The sequence below is a fragment of the Callorhinchus milii genome, unplaced genomic scaffold (genome assembly GCF_018977255.1).
Source record: "Callorhinchus milii isolate IMCB2004 unplaced genomic scaffold, IMCB_Cmil_1.0 Scaffold1126, whole genome shotgun sequence".
Classification (NCBI taxonomy): domain Eukaryota; kingdom Metazoa; phylum Chordata; class Chondrichthyes; order Chimaeriformes; family Callorhinchidae; genus Callorhinchus; species Callorhinchus milii.
In genome coordinates, this window is record NW_024705867.1 from 6,020 (window position 1) to 21,463 (window position 15,444).

Below are 15,444 nucleotides of genomic sequence, written 5' to 3' on the forward strand. Positions count from 1 at the left end.
GAGTGAGTCAAAGTTAATTTAAATTCATTTCAGGAGTTTTAAGTGAATCGAAATAATCTCCACCGACGACTTCTCGACTCTCAACCTTCAACCCTCCGGGGTTCCCGGGTGTGGAGGGGATGTGGGGAATTCTCAGTCGGGTTTGGAGACTCTTAAGCCACAGTGACGGGTTTCCGTGTGGGTCGGACACCCGACCGGTCACGGTGACGGGTTTCCGTGTGTGTCAGACGCCCGACCGGTCACGGTGACGGGTTTCCGTGTGTGTCAGACACCCGACCGGTCACGGTGACGGGTTTCCGTGTGTGGGTGTCAGACCCCCGGCCGGTCACGGTGACGGGTTTCCGTGCGTGTCAGACCCTCGGCCGGTCACGGTGACCCCCCCTCGGTCGGGCAAAAAAATCAACCCCAAAAAATTGATTCCAACCCTCGACTCGGGTGCAAACCCTTCACTGTCCAGTCAGTGACTTGGGTCATCCTCCTTTGATTGGGGTGGGGGTGGGGTTCAGATACTTGGGGTTCAAGAACACCCCCTCCCTTCCCCCCACCCCCTCCCTTCCCCCCACTCGCTCCGAACATCAGCGCCGAGTCAATGTAAGAGCTCGGGGACCTCCTCCATCTTCGCCAATCTCTTCTCCAGTGGGTTGGGGTACTCGGGGTTCTCGATCGCCCCCACTCCGAACTTCAGCTCCAGGAAGCGGCGCGGGTTGTTGGGGGCCAGGACCCTCCCCCCGGCGAAGGGGATGGCCACCAGGGGCTTCAGGAAGTGCTCGGGGAACTCCACGTCCTGCCTGTGGCCGGTCCAACCGCTTCTGGTCATGACCCCGTCCCTGGGGAAGAACGGCCAGAGGTCCACGTGGAGCCGGTTGCTCCGGCTGTACTGGACCCGGTAGAAGTCTCCCTCCGCCGCCTTCTCCCACACGAAGCCCTCCTCGTCCACCACCGATCCCGAGGCGGACAGACCGCTCAGCGCCTCGCACTTGGCCACGTCCTCCCGGTAGAGCCCCAGGTCCACGTCGTAGTCCCAGGGGATGATGTCCCGGTGGCGGACCGCCCCGAGCAGCGACCCCCCCTCCAGCCAGTAACGGACCCCCGACGCTTCCAGGACTCGGGTCACGCGCCGAGTGGTCTCGCGCAGTGCCCGCAGGCAGCACGGGGGGGTCCAGCGGCCCCGGTACAGGTAGTCGGGGGTGTCGGCGGCCACAGTGCCGAAACACCGGGGGGTGTCCTTCCCGCAGCCGAACCAGCGCTCCCGCCCGTCCGCCGCGACCACCCTCTTGACCCCCACCTGCCCCAGGAACGTGGCCCAGCGCTGGTGGCCGCGCTGCTCGGCCTTGTGCCGGTTGTGGTCCGAGGCGAAGAGAGAGCGGTGTCGGGAGGAGAAGGCCAGGCCCGGGGCGGTCAGCTGGACCGGCCAACCCCGCAGCGAGGCCTGGAGGTACAGGGCGGGGAGCAGCGGCCTGGCCAGCGGCCGCCAGAGGGTCAGCAGGTCCCGGCTGCGGAGCAGCACCACGGCCTCTCCCGCCACCGCCCCGCAGCTCCGGCCTCGGGGGTCCGGGGCGTAGACCGCCGTCCACTCCCTCAGGTTGACAGTCAGGTTCAGGCAGTGGGGGTCGCGGTGGGGGGTCCGGGTCTGCAGAGGGGCCGCCAGGAGCCGCGCCCGTCCGGCCTCCAGCTCCCGCACCAGCCGCTGCAGCTGTCGGGCGGAGTCCAGCCGCGCCCCGTCCGGCACCAGCAGCACGAACTGGGTGGTCAGGAGCCCCTCGAGCCGCCCGGGGTCCCGGTCAGGGGCCGGACCCTCGGGCTCGGGCCCGGGCTCCAGGGTGACCATCCGCACGTTCTCTCCGACCGGCAGCCGGAGCGGGGGGTAAGGCGGCGGCCGGTCCACCACCACCAGCACCGGCAGCTCCGGCCGCTCCCGCAGGAAGGACTCAACCACTCCGGACACTCCGTTCTCGAAGTCCTCGAACTCGCGGATCAGGACCGTGACGTCCGGTTTGGCGGTGGTCGTCGTCGTCCTCCTCCTCTCCCCCGGTCCCGGGGGTCGGCGCCGAGGGCCCCCGGACACCCAGTACAGCACCAGCAGGTTCACGGCGATGGCTGCGGTCAGCAGTGCCTGACACAGGGTGACCCGCATGGCCGGTGGGTCCCGGTCCCGGTTGTGGTCGATTAAAGCTCTGTGTATTAATCAAAGTTGTTGTTGTTGATGATGATTATGAGAGAGAGAGAGAGAGAGAGCCTCGAATCACATCCACCCCCCACCCCCCTCACCCCCCAACTCCCTCCCCCACCCCCCCCCCTCCCTCCCCCCCACCCCCCTCCCTCCACCACTACCCCCCCCTCCTCCCCCCACCCACCCCCTCCCCCCCCACCTCCCTCCCCCACCCCCCACACCCCCCCCTCCCTCCCCCCTCCCCCCCACCCCCACCTCCCTCCACCACTACCCCCCACCTCCCTCCCTCCCTCCACCACCCCCCCCACCTCCCTCCCCCCTCCCCCCCACCCCCCCCACCTCCCTCCCTCCCCCCACCCCCCCTCACCCCCAACTCACTGCCACTCGTCACCAGCCCTGAACGGTCGTTGATCGCGGGAGGGCGACGGTTTCGTCCATCAGTCGTTGCTCGGTACCTACACACAGAGAGAGAGAGAGGGTGGGGGGGGAGTGGGTGGGGAGTGGGAGGGTGGGGGGGGGAGTGGGGAGGTGGCGGGAGAGTGGGGAGGTGGGGGGAGAGTGGGGAATGGGAGGGTGGGGGGAGAGTGGGGGGAGTGGGAGGGTGGGGGAGTGGGGAGGTGGGGGGGGAGTGGGAGGGTGGGGGGAGAGTGGGGAGGTGGGGGGGGAGTGGGAGGGTGGGGGAGAGTGGGAGGGTGGGGGGAGAGTGGGGAGGTGGGGGAGAGTGGGGAGGTGGGGGGGGAGTGGGGGGGGGAGTGGGGAGGTGGGGGGAGAGTGGGGAGGTGGGGGGGAGTGGGGAGGTGGGGGGAGTGGGGAGGTGGGGGGGAGTGGGAGGTGGGGGGGGAGTGGGGAGGTGGGATGGGTTGAATGAGAACTCGACTGCAAAGTCCACCTCAAAATCCCGAGACAATCCAAACCCTCCAAACCCCTCCCCGCCCTCCCTCAATCCCTCCGCTTTGCCCCCTCCCCTCTCTCCCTCAATCCCTCTGCCTTGCCCCTTCCCCTCTCTCCCTCAATCCCTCCGCCTTGCCCCCTCCCCTCTCTCCCTCAATCCCTCCGCCTTGCCCCCTCCCCTCTCTCCCTCAATCCCTCCGCCTTGCCCCCTCTCCCTCAATCCCTCCGCCTTGCCCCCTCCCCCCTCTCCCTCAATCCCTCCGCTTTGCCCCCTCCCCTCTCTCCCTCCCTTCAAGTCCCGCTCAACAACCTCCCTTCTCGGCCGTGCTTACAGTCACCTCCCCCACCCCACTCTCCCTCCTGCCCTCCCCCCCCCCCCTGTGGCTCGGGGTGGGTGGGGTGGGGGGGTACGGGGGGGGGGATCAGACTCCAATTGTTGTCGTCGTTATCACTGATAATTAACGGCAGTTGCTGTTATTGTTCGTGACCCCAACCCGACCCCTGGAGGGTCCAGACCCGACCCGAACCCAGGTCAACCCCAACCTCCTGGACCGGCCAAAGCCAAACCCCGAACCCAAAGCCAAACCCCAAAGCCAAACCCCAAATCCAACCCCAAAGCCAAACCCCAAACCCAACCCTAAACCCAACCCAAACCCTAAACCCCAAAGCCAAACCCCAAACCCAACCCTAAACCCCAAAGCCAAACCCCAAACCCAACCCTAAACCCTAAACCCAAACCCTAAACCCCAAAGCCAAACCCCAAACCCAACCCTAAACCCCAAACCCAACCCTAAACCCTAAACCCAAACCCTAAACCCCAAAGCCAAACCCCAAAGCCAAATCCCCAAAGCCAACCCCAAACCCACCCTAAACCCCGAACCCCAAAGCCAAACCCAACACCAACCCTCTCTCCCTCTCCCTCTCTCTCTCTCTGGTCGGCTCACTATGTGGCAGGAAGTGCCGGGGGTTGGCCCCCAGTGACGGGCGCGGCTCACTATCTGGCGGGGGGGGGTGGGGGTGGGCGGAGAGGGCAAAGTGCGCAGGCGCGGCTCCGGTCAGCGGGGAGCGGGCGGCGGTCCAGTGCGCAGGCGCGGCGGCTCACTATCTGGCGGCGGGGAGGACAAAGTGCGCAGGCGCGGCTCCCGGCGGCGGTGAGGGGAGGGGGGAGCGGGCGGCGGTCCAGTGCGCAGGCGCGGCGGCGCACTATCTGGCGGCGGGGAGGACAAAGTGCGCAGGCGCGGCTCCCTGAGGGGGAGGGGAGGGGGAGAGGGCGGCGGTCCAGTGCGCAGGCGCGGCGGCGCACTATCTGGCGGGGGGGCGGGCGGCGGCCAGTGCGCAGGCGCGGCCTTCGCTGGCCGGCGGCGGCTCACTATTTGGCAGCGAGCGGGAGGGAGGGAGGGCGGGAAGGAAGGAAGGAAGGGATGGACGCCATCATGGCTTCGGCGCTCGGTGTCGGCGGCCGTGAGGCGATGGCGGCGGCGGCTCCTCCCCCCTCCTCCGGTCCGGCCCCGGGCCCGGCCCAGCCCGAGGCCCCGGTCCCGGCCGAGGCCTACACGGTGCCCGGGATCCTGCACTACATCCAGCACGAGTGGGGCCGCTTCGAGCTCGAGAAGTCGCGCTGGGAAGCCGAGCGAGCGGAGCTGCAGGTCGGCCCCGCGCCGCCACTCGAGGCCCCGGTCCCCGGCCCCCGGACTAGGCCCCAACTCCCGGGGCCTTTCGCGCTCGCTCACCGCACACTCACTCACTCACTCGCTCACCTCACTCACTCGCCTCAGACACACCTCACACACTCACCTCTCACACTCACTCAACTCACACACACCTCACACACTCACTCACTCACTCACTCGCCTCAGACACACCTCTCACACACTCACCTCACGCACTCAACTCACACGCACTCACCTCTCACACTCACTCAACCCGCACACACACCTCACACACTCAACTCACTCACCGCTCACACTCACTCGCCTCAGACACACCTCACACACTCACCTCTCACACTCACACACCTCTCACACACCTTACACACTCACTGTACACACTCACTCCTCACACTCACTCACCTCACACTCACTCACCTCACCTCTCACACTCACTCACCTCACACACCTTACACACTCACTGTACACACTCGCCTCACACACACGTACCTTAAACACACACTTCACACTCAGACACTTTACACTCAGACACGCCTTACACACTCACCTTTCTCTCCCCTTTCCCTCCTCTCTCTCTCCCCCTCTCCCTCTCTCTCCCCCTCTCCCTCCCCCTCTCTCTCCCCTTCTCCTGCTCTCTCTCTCCCCCTCCTCTCCCCCTCTCTCTCTGTGTGTGTGTTTTTTTGGGGGGGGCCTTCTTTCCCATCTTTCCCTCCTTCTCTTGCTCTCTTTCTCTTCTCTCTCTCTCCTCTCCCCCCCCCACCCCCACCTTCTGCCTCCAGACCCAGGGGGAAGGCAGTGAGGGAGTCTTTCTGAAAGGGGTCACTCACTGACCGACTGACCGCTCAGTCCACTGTGGCTGCTCACAGGAGGGCTGACATCTTGGTATTAAAGATGGCGACGGGGGTGGGATGGGGGTATATTTGGGTGTGGGGAGTGTGGGCAGGTGTGGGTGTCTGTGGGCGAGGCGGGGAGGGGGGTGTGATAGAATGAGAGGGCGATGGGTGGAGGTGATTGTGTATGGTTTTATGTAGGTGTGTGTGTGTGTGGGAGGGTGTGTGTGGGTGTGTGGGGGGGGGGTGTGGGTGGTCAGTGATGGGTTGAGAGGGTGTGAGTGTGTGTGATGGGGCGGGTGGGGTGTAGGGTTGTACGTAGGCGGGAAGCGTTTGATGGGGGTTGGTGGGTGATGGGGTTTGCGTGCGGGTGCGTTCGGGTAAGGATGGTGCGTGCGAGGGGAGTGGGGGCGGGAGGTTGGGGCATAGGTTGCGTGTAGGGCGGGTTCGTGTTTGTGGAGCAGAGATGCTTTGTGTTACGAGATGTTCGGGCGAGGGGCGTATGTATGTAGGTGCCGTGAGGGCTGTACGTGAACCCCTTTCCAGTCCATATTCCCAGCCGTCAGACAGCACCCACACAGTGACACAGGCTCAGCTCAGCGTTTGGCGATCTTGACTATGTGCGTCCTCCCGACGTGAAAAGCGCTATATCAAATGCAAGGATTATTATCATCATTATTATCTCCACAGCCCAGTTCCTCTTTCCCACCCCTGCGTTAGCTCGCACCTCAGTCCTGCTCGGCTCAACCCCACCCAGGGCTGCTGAAACGGTCGCTGCTCTCGACAGTGATCACAATGATTACCGTTATATTATTATTGTGAAGAGCTTTGAGCTGCTTCAGTATGTAAGAACCTAACCACAAGCAGGAAAGTCAGTTTGTGTTTTTAACGTACACTCGGTGTGTTTACATTCTAATAATAATAATAATAATCCTTGCATTTGATATAACGCCTTAACGCGTCTTTGCGGCATCTCAAAGCGCTTCACAGGATATGCTGTAAAGGGTAGTGACTTGTGTATTTTGCGGGCGAAACGCAGCAGCTAATTGCGGACAGCGACGGCCCCACAAACAGTCGTGGATTGAGTGACGGCATTTTTTTTTTAAATCTTTGCCTTGTGCGAAATGCCCGTTCTCTTTCGAGCTTTTCAAACCTTTGGTTTGGAGCCGAAAGTGATCATAAAATGGCTCTGCCGCGATATTCTAGGTCACTTACCTGTGCGGGAGAGTTGCCAGGTTCGGGGGATGAATTTTAGTGAGATTATCCGGACCAAAGTAGATTAAATCTCCACGCTGTGATCTGGCACTCAGTGGCAGTCGGATGCCGGGAATCAGTGTTAACGTGATTTCCTTCAAAATCCCTAAATAATCCCTTAAAAAAAAAAAATTTGGTCACTCAATCCACGACTGTTTGTGGGACACTACTGTGCGCAATTGGATGCCACGTTCTGCCCACAAAATCTAACAGTCCGTTCACTTTACAGTATATTCTGCGAAGAGCTTCGAGACGTCTCAACAACGTGATAAGACGCGGTATCAAGGGCAAGGTGTGTTATTATCCTTTGCACGTCAGTCGACGTTGTTCGCCCGTGTTGTTTTCCAGGCGCTCGTGGCTTTTTTACAAGGGGAGAGGAAAGGCCAGGAGAATCTGAAGAAAGATCTGGTGAGGAGGATCAAGATGTTAGAATACGCCTTGAAGCAGGAGAGGTAAGCGTGTGCCAGTCAGCCGGGCTCCGGGTCTTTCTCCCCAGGCATCCCCAGCTGTCTGGGAGCCAGGGATGAACTACTAATCTGTGGGGGTTTGAGCTCACTTTGGTCAGGGGCTTTGGGTCACGAGGAATCCTATGTGTGCGCTCTGAGACACTGCCCTGCTTGAGGGTTGCTGTATTATAACAACAATAATAGTAATAATAATCCTTGCATTCGAATAAGTTAAGCATTCGCGAGGCCAAGGTCCATCCGGTTTGCCTTCCACCATCCCGGCAGTCGCTTGACACGTCATGTCGTGTCCCAAACTATATACCGTCTCCCCAGGTATTATTTCCCAACAGAAATCAATCTAATTTGTGCTTGTAAAGAATCGACAGTTCCTGCTTCCACCGTTTATCTGTCGCCCTCCCTCGGGAGTCGGTTCCACACGTTTACTACTTGTTCACTGAGCAGATATGTTCTGAATTCCCTGGGAGTTCCGAGGTGCTTATACTACTCTGATTTCGCGACCTCTGTCTCATTCGTCGCTGTGTTTTATTTTCCAGGATAAAGTACCACAAACTCAAGTACGGGACGGAGCCCGTTCAGGATGAGGTGAAGATGGATACGTCGGACTCAGGTGAATACGTCGGTTCCCAGCTGGGACTCGTTGCGTGTTTATATATATATATACAGCAACAACAAAAATTATATTTGTATTGCACCTTTCACGTCGGGAGGATGTCCCAAGGCGCTGGACAATCAGAGTTTTGGACCCGAGCTGGGGGTCGAGGAGGGTGGAGGACAGGGTGAGTGAGAGGGTGACCGAAGGCACGGTCGAAGAGGAGGGTGTTGAGCCGGGTCTCGAAGGAGGCAATGGAGGTGGCGAGGCAGGTATGCGTCTCATGAGGTTTGTTGTGGGCACGGTAGAAGGGAAGGGAGAGAGAGGAAGAAGCTTTAGTGAAAGGCCAGGACTGTTGGCCTGGCTCAGTGGGAATGCTCTTCAGTTAAGCCAGGAATGCTCAGCGGAACACACCTGGGCTTCAAGGGAGCGGAATTGACTGGTGTACCAACGTGACTTGCGTGAGTAGGAGATGGTTCGGGAAGAGAGGGGAGCGAGGGAATCGAGAGTGGAGAAGAGGGAGCTGTGGAGAAGGGTGACCGAGGAGGATAGGTCATTGTGGGAGAACGCCCAGGGGGGAAGGAGTTCAGGTGACTCCTAAGGCAGCCGAGAGGGAGATGGGAGTGGAGATTTTTTTCCAGGGCAGTAGGAGATGAAGGTGGATTGGGTGGGGGTGGAGAAGAGGGATTGAGGAGTTAAGGGAGATGAAGTGATGGTCCGAGATGACTTTGTCAATGAGAGGTCCAAGACGGTGAGGCCCCGAGTGATCACCAGGTCGAGGGGTTGACCACAGACGTGGGTGGCGGAGTGGATGTGGAGGGAGAGATTGAGGGAGGAGATAAGGGAGGAAAAGTCAGCAGAGGTAGTGCCGGTGGGGGTGAAGTGAAGGATGAGGATGAGGAGTCGTTCAGTGCAAAGGAAGAGGGAAGATAGGAGGGTGGAGATGTCAGGGATGAAGTTGGGGGAAGGCTTGGTGGGGCGGTAGACGAGGAGAATTTTGAGGGAAAGGTCGGAGGGGTGATAGAGGGCAAGGTGCTCAAAGGAGGGGAGGGTTCCAGAAGAGTAAGGAGTGGTGTGGCCTCAGTCGGGGGCCAGGTGTCGCCTGGAGTGATCCAGGTTTCAGTCAGGGCGAGCGAGGATGTCGACGTGTTCATAATAAGCGGGTTCCTACTTATTCCTGGGTAAACAGAGGCGTGTGTGTGGAGTCAGGAAACTTGCCTGAGGTTTCAGGTGTGTTCAGACTTGTGTCTGAAGCCACCAGCGGCAGCTTTCACTCCCTCACCTGGAGCAGCTGTGTCGGGGCCGTGGAGGAGCCGTTTCCGCTGTTAACACTATAGGATTTATATCTCACCCCAGGCCCGGGCTTGCTCAGGTCTGACCGCGTGATTAATGGTGGCCTTTGGGTAGAGGAACATCACGGGGTCTTTGTCGCATTGCACAATCGGACTTTGCCAATCCCTCGCCAACGCTAAGCTTGCCCCTCGGCACGGCTACAGATCTTTGGGCGTCTCGACATTCCTGGCGTGGTCCGACTGTGTGGGCGGGCAGCAGCTGGTAGCAGGTTTGCCCAGACCAACCCCAATAACAGCAACCAGATTACATTTGCACAGCGCCATTCGGGTCGGGAGAACGTCCCAAGGCGCTGGACTGAGTATCGGCATTCCAGGCCGGAGCTGGGGTCGGTCGGGGGGGGGAGGGAGGGGAAGGGGGGGTGGCCGATGGCATTGGTCGAAGAGGAGGATCTTGAGCGGGACTTGAATAATAATTAATGTCAGCAATAATCCTTGCATTTGAAATAGCGCCTTAGCACATCGTTGCGACGTCTCCAAACGGCTTCAACCACAGTTTGCACTGATATAGCGCCCCTCACTCGGGGTCTGTGTAAATCCCAGAGCGCTTCACAGACGATATTGTAGCGTGTAGTGACTGTGTATTTTGTGGGGAGAAACCTGACCAGTGTCCCCGCAAACAGTCGTGGATTGAGTGACCGCATTTTTATCACCTGCAGAAAGCCGATCGACTTAACCACTGGGTTCCTACTTACTTTAGGCAAACGGAGGCGCGAGTGTAGAGTGAGGAACCTTAACCGGAGGTTTCGCTCTGACCTGGGAATCGAACCTCGCTTGCGAGGCGAGGGGTCTTAACCACTCCGGGACTCGCGTGACTAAAGGGGGCGGCGTATCACGCGTGTAAAGAGGTTTGTTGATAGCCTGGGCTGCAGTTTCGAGCTTCTTTCCTCTGTTTCCAGCTGTAATCAATGGCCCAGAGCTCCCGACCATACAGCCGAGCAGCCCAGTGTGGTGTAAAGAGGGGAGACAGCTGCTGAGACAGTGAGTGCCACCCCTCAAAACTCTTCTCACTCTCTCGCTCTCCCTCCCTATCCCTGCCTCTGCCTTGCCCCCTCCCGCCCCATCTCCAGGTCGCGCCCACTGTCGGGCGCTGCCCAGCGCGGTAACAATGCCAAGTCGTCGTTGTTGTGCTGCAGGTACCTCCACGAGGTCGGCTACACGGACACCATCCTGGACGTGCGGACAAAGAGGGTGAGGTCGATGCTGGGCCACACCAGCCCCGAGTGCAACGTGGAGCCTCAGGAGAACAGCCTGGGGCCCGTCCTCAACGGGGGCGACTCTCCGCTGGTCAAACAGATCGAGGAGCAGATTAAGAGGTGAGCGAGCTGTTACCTGAGCCTGTCGACACGTTACTCGTGTGTGCGCGCACGGGGTGGGGGGGGGGGGGCGGTGTAGAGGGTGTGTGTGTGTGTGTGGAGTAAGGTTTCGCCCTGCCTGGGAGTTGAACCCAGGTCCTTCCGCTTGCGAGGCGAGTGCTCGGACCACTTAACGCTACCGTCGTTTTGTCAATTACAAGGATCGTTGGCCCCTTCTCGCGGCGGTTGACCCCTCTTTAGGCGGTTATCTAGTTCTCTTTCGAAAGCTAGCACGGATTGTGCCTTGCCTCTCGCTCCCAGCAAGGCATTCCACATCCCACCCACGCGCGTAAAGAAAATTCTCCTAATCGCCCCCGTTTACTCACACTGTTAAATCGATGCCCTGAAGTCACTGACTCGCCAGCGGAAATAATTTCTCCCCACTGACTCATCAAAACCACTCAGAAAACCACAACGCCACTCGACTACTTAATAGCCTGACCTGACAAGTATGGGAACGGAGAAACAGGAGCAGGCCATTCAGCCCCTCGAGCCTGTCCTCGTCAGTTTGGGGCTGATCTGTACCTGAACTCCCGATTTCTGTCTCCCGGGTGACTCCGTATCAAAGGAAGGATTATTATTAGCCTTGTCATCACCTCGGGAATACCGATGCCAATCGTAGCGCCGACTGAGCTTTCAGCTTGATATCTTCTGATCTGCGGGGCCTGGAACATAGGAACAGGAGGAGGCCACTCAGCCCCTCGAGCCTGTTCCGCCATTCTAGTAGATCACGGCTGATCTGTACGTCGACTCCGGTTCGATTCCCGACAGGGCGTAATGTTGGGCAGTTTTCCTTTCTCCGCACGCCTCTGGTTGACCTTAGCGGTAAATAGGAACCCGGGTTGTTAGTCAATTGGCAGATCGCTTTCTGTGAGGTGGGGGGTGAGGGGGTAATAATTTCTTCAAATAATAATAATTTGGTCACTCAATCCGCGACTGATTGGCCCCCAAAACACACGGTCGCTACACTTCGCAGAATATCCCGTGAAGCGCCTTGAGACGTCTCGAAGGCTCGATCGGGCGCCGGGTCAAACGCAAGGATTATTATTATTATTATTATTACGGTTCTCTCCGCAGGAACGCGGGAGGTGAGCTGCGGGATGGGTTAACCCAGTCGGTGCTGAAGATGCCGGTCCTACAGAACATGGACGATGATAGCGACGAGGAGGACGACGTGGACAGTATTCCTCCTGACCTCTCGGTCGCACAGAGACTCAGCAAGAAACAGCGGATCAAGGTGGGTGCTTTCGTTCCTGTCCACATCCCCCTCCCTCCCGTGTGAATTGCAGGAGTGACGAGCGTGAACGGGTTGTTGTGCCGAGTTGCGGGAGTGGAGGTGTGTGACCTGTTGTCGTGGTGAGTTGCAGGTGGGCGGGGAGATGCTGACGGCCACGAACCTGGGCATGGACTGCGAGACAGTGGACGCTCTGAACGAGTTCCATTTCTTGGGCACCGGCGAAGAGGAGGAGACGGGAGGGGAGGCCAGAGGCCTGGGGGACGGCAAGGAGCTCGGTAAGGCAAGCCGGCCAAATCTCTCGCTCCCCCCCTCCCTCACCTCCCTCACTCACGCCCTCACTCCCACACTTAGTCCCCTCCCTCCCGCACCTCATTCAAGCCGTGTCTCAAAACAACAACAAACTGAGTAATTCCCCTCCTTTCCCCCCCCAAAAAAAAATAATAATAATAATTTGGTCACTCACTCCCCGACTGTTCGTGGGGACGTCGCTGGGCGCAATTGGCTGCCGCGTTCCGCCCACAAAACACACAGTCACTGCAGGTCTCGAAGACGTGACACGTGGCTGCATGAAATGCGAGGATTATTTTTATTATTATTATTAATTATCACCCCGATCCGCAGGGAGTCACCAGCCGAAGCTTGCAAACGCACTGCCGGATTTCCAGGACCTGGACACCCTGCCCTCCATTCCCTCCGCCATCGCCGGACCAGCCAAGCCCAGCGAAGGTGTGGTGTCATTTTACCTCCCGGAAGTTACGCAGCTGTGGTCTGTGTGTCAGTCAGCCTGTGGTCTGCCTCACAGTCAGTGTGTTATTGTGACACCAGCTAAATAATGGTAATGGAGTCCTGTCATGTAGTGGTTAGAGCCCTCGCCTCGCAACCCAGAGGACCAGGGTTTGATTCCCGGGCGGGTCAGGACAGGGTGAAACTTTAGGCAAGTTTCCTTAGTCCGCGCACACACACACACGCCTCTGTTTCCCGGCAGTCAGTAGGAGCCCGCTTGTTAGTCGATTGGGGGGGGAATCGCTTTCCGGGGGTAATAATTCCTCCCCCAAAAAAATAACGATTTGGGTCATTCAGTCCGTGGCTGTTTGTGGGGACGTCGCTGGGCGCAATTGGCTGCCGCGTTTCGCCCCCAAAACAACACAGTCGCTCCACTCGACAGTGGGTCCTGTGAAGCGCTTCTGAGACTTCTCGACGCCGCGATATCAGACGCGAGGATTATGATGGTGGCTGCGGTGGTGGTGCTCTGTTTAAAGCATTTCTGCTTGTGCTCCGATTACAGCCAACCCTCTGCCCTTTCCTTCAGACGCCGGCAAGTTTATCATGGGGGTGGAGGGTGTCGGGGATGGGGCGATGAGCCTGGGCGAGCTGGCGGACCTGACTGTCACCAACGACAACGACTTGGTGTCCGATGTAAGTACCCGTGAAAAGTGAGCAGCCCTTTTTCTCTCTCTCTCTCTCTCTCTCTCTCGGCGTTCCTGGCTCACAACACTAACAATAAAGTAATAATAATCGCATTTGATCCAGCGCTGATCACGTCTTCGCTGCGATTCAAAGCTCTGTATCACGGGATATGCGCTGTAAAGTGCAGTCGGCCGCTTGTCTTTTGTCGGTGTGTTTTCGCCCCGCGAAACACACAGTCACTCCACTTTCCGGCAAAACCTCGCGAAGCGCGTCGAGGAAAATGCGAGGAATATTATCGTTGTTATTAGCGGTTTGGGATGGTCAAAAAGGAAAAATGCGGTCCGGAGAGTCATCGTAACTCGGCTTTCTTCCTTCCCCTGTCTTTCCTCCCTCTCTCTTCCCCCTCCTCCCCTCACCGGTCTCGCTGCAGATCGCCGACAAGAAGGATGGCTTCCGGAAGACGTGGAATCCCAAGTACACGCTGCGCAGTCACTTCGACGGGATCCGGGCGCTGGCTTTCCACGCGGAGGAGCCGGTGCTGGTCACGGCTTCCGAGGATCGAACCCTCAAACTGTGGAACCTGCAGAAAACCGTGCCCGCCAAAAAGCAAGTGCTCCCGTTCACATCATCGTCAGCATCACAGTCATAATAATAATCATAGTAATAATCCCGGCGTTTGACCCGGGACCTGATCACGTCTTCCAGACGCCTCAAAGCGCTTCACGGGACACGCCGTAAAGTGCGGTTGCCGTGTGTTTTGTGGGCGAAACGCGGCCGCCAATCGCGCCTGGCGACGTCCCCACAAACAGTCCTGGCTGATTTTTTAAAATTATTATTCTTTGGGGAGATTTTATGACCCCCTGGAAAAGGGATCTGACTGACCAACCGGGTTCCTACTTTCTGCTAAGTAAACAGAGGCGCGTGAGCGTGTCTGTGTCTGTGTGTGTCTGTGTGTGTGGGGTAAGGAAACTTGCCTAAGGTTTTCCCCCGCCCGGGAATCAAGCCCGCGATCCTCTCGCTTGCGAGGCGAGTGCTCTGACCACTGCACTACAGGACCCCACTCTATACCATATATTGTAGAGTGTAGTGACTATGTACTTTGTGGGCGAACCGCGGCAGCCAATTGTACACAGCGATTTCCACATACAGTCGTGGATTGAGTAACAACATTATTTTATATATATATATCTATGTGTGTGTGTGTGTATATATAACATCATCGAAACATTTCTTATGGTTGCTTTGTCTCCAGGAGTACTGCTCTGGATGTGGAACCCATATATACTTTCAGAGGACACATGTGAGTATAATCCAGAACCGATTCCAGATTAACAACAGGAAATACACCCAAAGGGACAGATTTGGCGATTTACACACACACACACACACACACACACACACACACAGGGTTATACAGTGTCCTAACAACTCCCTACCTCTCCCGCCTGCTCACACCTCATTCCTCTTGTGTTCTCCCAACTCCACTTCACCATCAGCGGCCGTGTTTTCAGCCACTCTGCCCTGAGTGGGGACTAGTTGGGGTAAGGGCGGGGGAGTGAGTGGGGACTAGTTGGGATAAAAGCAGAAAGAGTGGGGACGAGTTGGGTAAGATGAGCACGATGGGTTGATTCTATGCTCGGGTGGGGGAGGCGGGGGGCGGTGGAGGGTTAGCTCAGCGCCGATATTCCCGCGGGGAGGGGGGGAGCGCCAGGAGCCGCAGGCGTGACAAATCCGTTGTTCCCTACGTTCCAGAGATCCCGTCCTCTCGATCGCGGTCAGCGCCAAAGGAGACCATTGTTTCAGTGGCGGGATGGACGGCACCATCTGTTGCTGGAACATGCCCGGCCTGAACACCGACCCCTACGATACCTACGGTGAGTTTCCAGCTCTTTCCTGTCCGGCCACCCAACAACAACCGATGGCATGGTCGAAGAGGAGGGTCTTGAGGCAGGACTTGAAGGAGAGGGCGAGGCGGAGTGACTGGGGGATGGAATTCCAGGGGTTGGGGGAAATGCCGGAATCGGGCGAGTGGGGTTGATTAGGGCTATGGGGAGAGAAAGAGAGAGAGCGCGGGGGGAGTGGGGTTCATCAGGGCTATGGGGAACGAGAGAGAGAGCGCGGGGGGAGTGGGGTTCATCAGGGCTATGGGGAACGAGAGAGAGAGCGCGGGGGGAGTGGGGTTGATCAGGGCTATGGGGAAAGAGAGAGAGAGAGCAGGGGGGAGTGGG

The 15,444-nt window shown here is 58.6% G+C and overlaps 2 protein-coding genes across 3 annotated transcripts; one reads left to right on the forward strand and one right to left on the reverse strand.

Moving 5' to 3' along the window:
- Positions 1-555: 555 nt before the first annotated feature.
- Positions 556-3,985, reverse strand: LOC103190403 (fukutin related protein). 2 transcript variants are annotated; one of them, XM_042346607.1, is made up of 3 exons: positions 3,966-3,985; positions 2,549-2,625; positions 556-2,174 (listed from the first exon to the last, which is right to left on the reverse strand). In XM_042346607.1, exon 3 carries the CDS (start codon positions 2,132-2,134, stop codon positions 587-589), a length of 1,548 nt encoding a protein of 515 aa, XP_042202541.1. In that variant the 5' UTR covers positions 2,135-2,174; positions 2,549-2,625; positions 3,966-3,985; the 3' UTR covers positions 556-586. The 2 variants fall into 2 exon arrangements, with proteins under 2 accessions (XP_042202541.1, XP_042202540.1); XM_042346606.1 differs by lacking the exon at positions 2,549-2,625 and having other exon boundaries at positions 3,966-3,977.
- A 509-nt stretch (positions 3,986-4,494) lies between these two features.
- On the forward strand, positions 4,495-15,090 carry LOC103173079 (striatin-3; the record flags this gene model as incomplete). Its single annotated transcript, XM_042346604.1, is given in 12 exon segments — positions 4,495-4,707; positions 7,161-7,264; positions 7,813-7,886; positions 10,117-10,198; positions 10,354-10,533; positions 11,650-11,809; positions 11,940-12,084; positions 12,431-12,535; positions 13,095-13,225; positions 13,647-13,822; positions 14,469-14,516; positions 14,969-15,090. Coding segments are annotated over 12 exon segments (1,540 nt in total), but the record flags the coding sequence as incomplete, so codon positions are not given.
- Between the last annotated feature and the right edge of the window lie 354 nt (positions 15,091-15,444).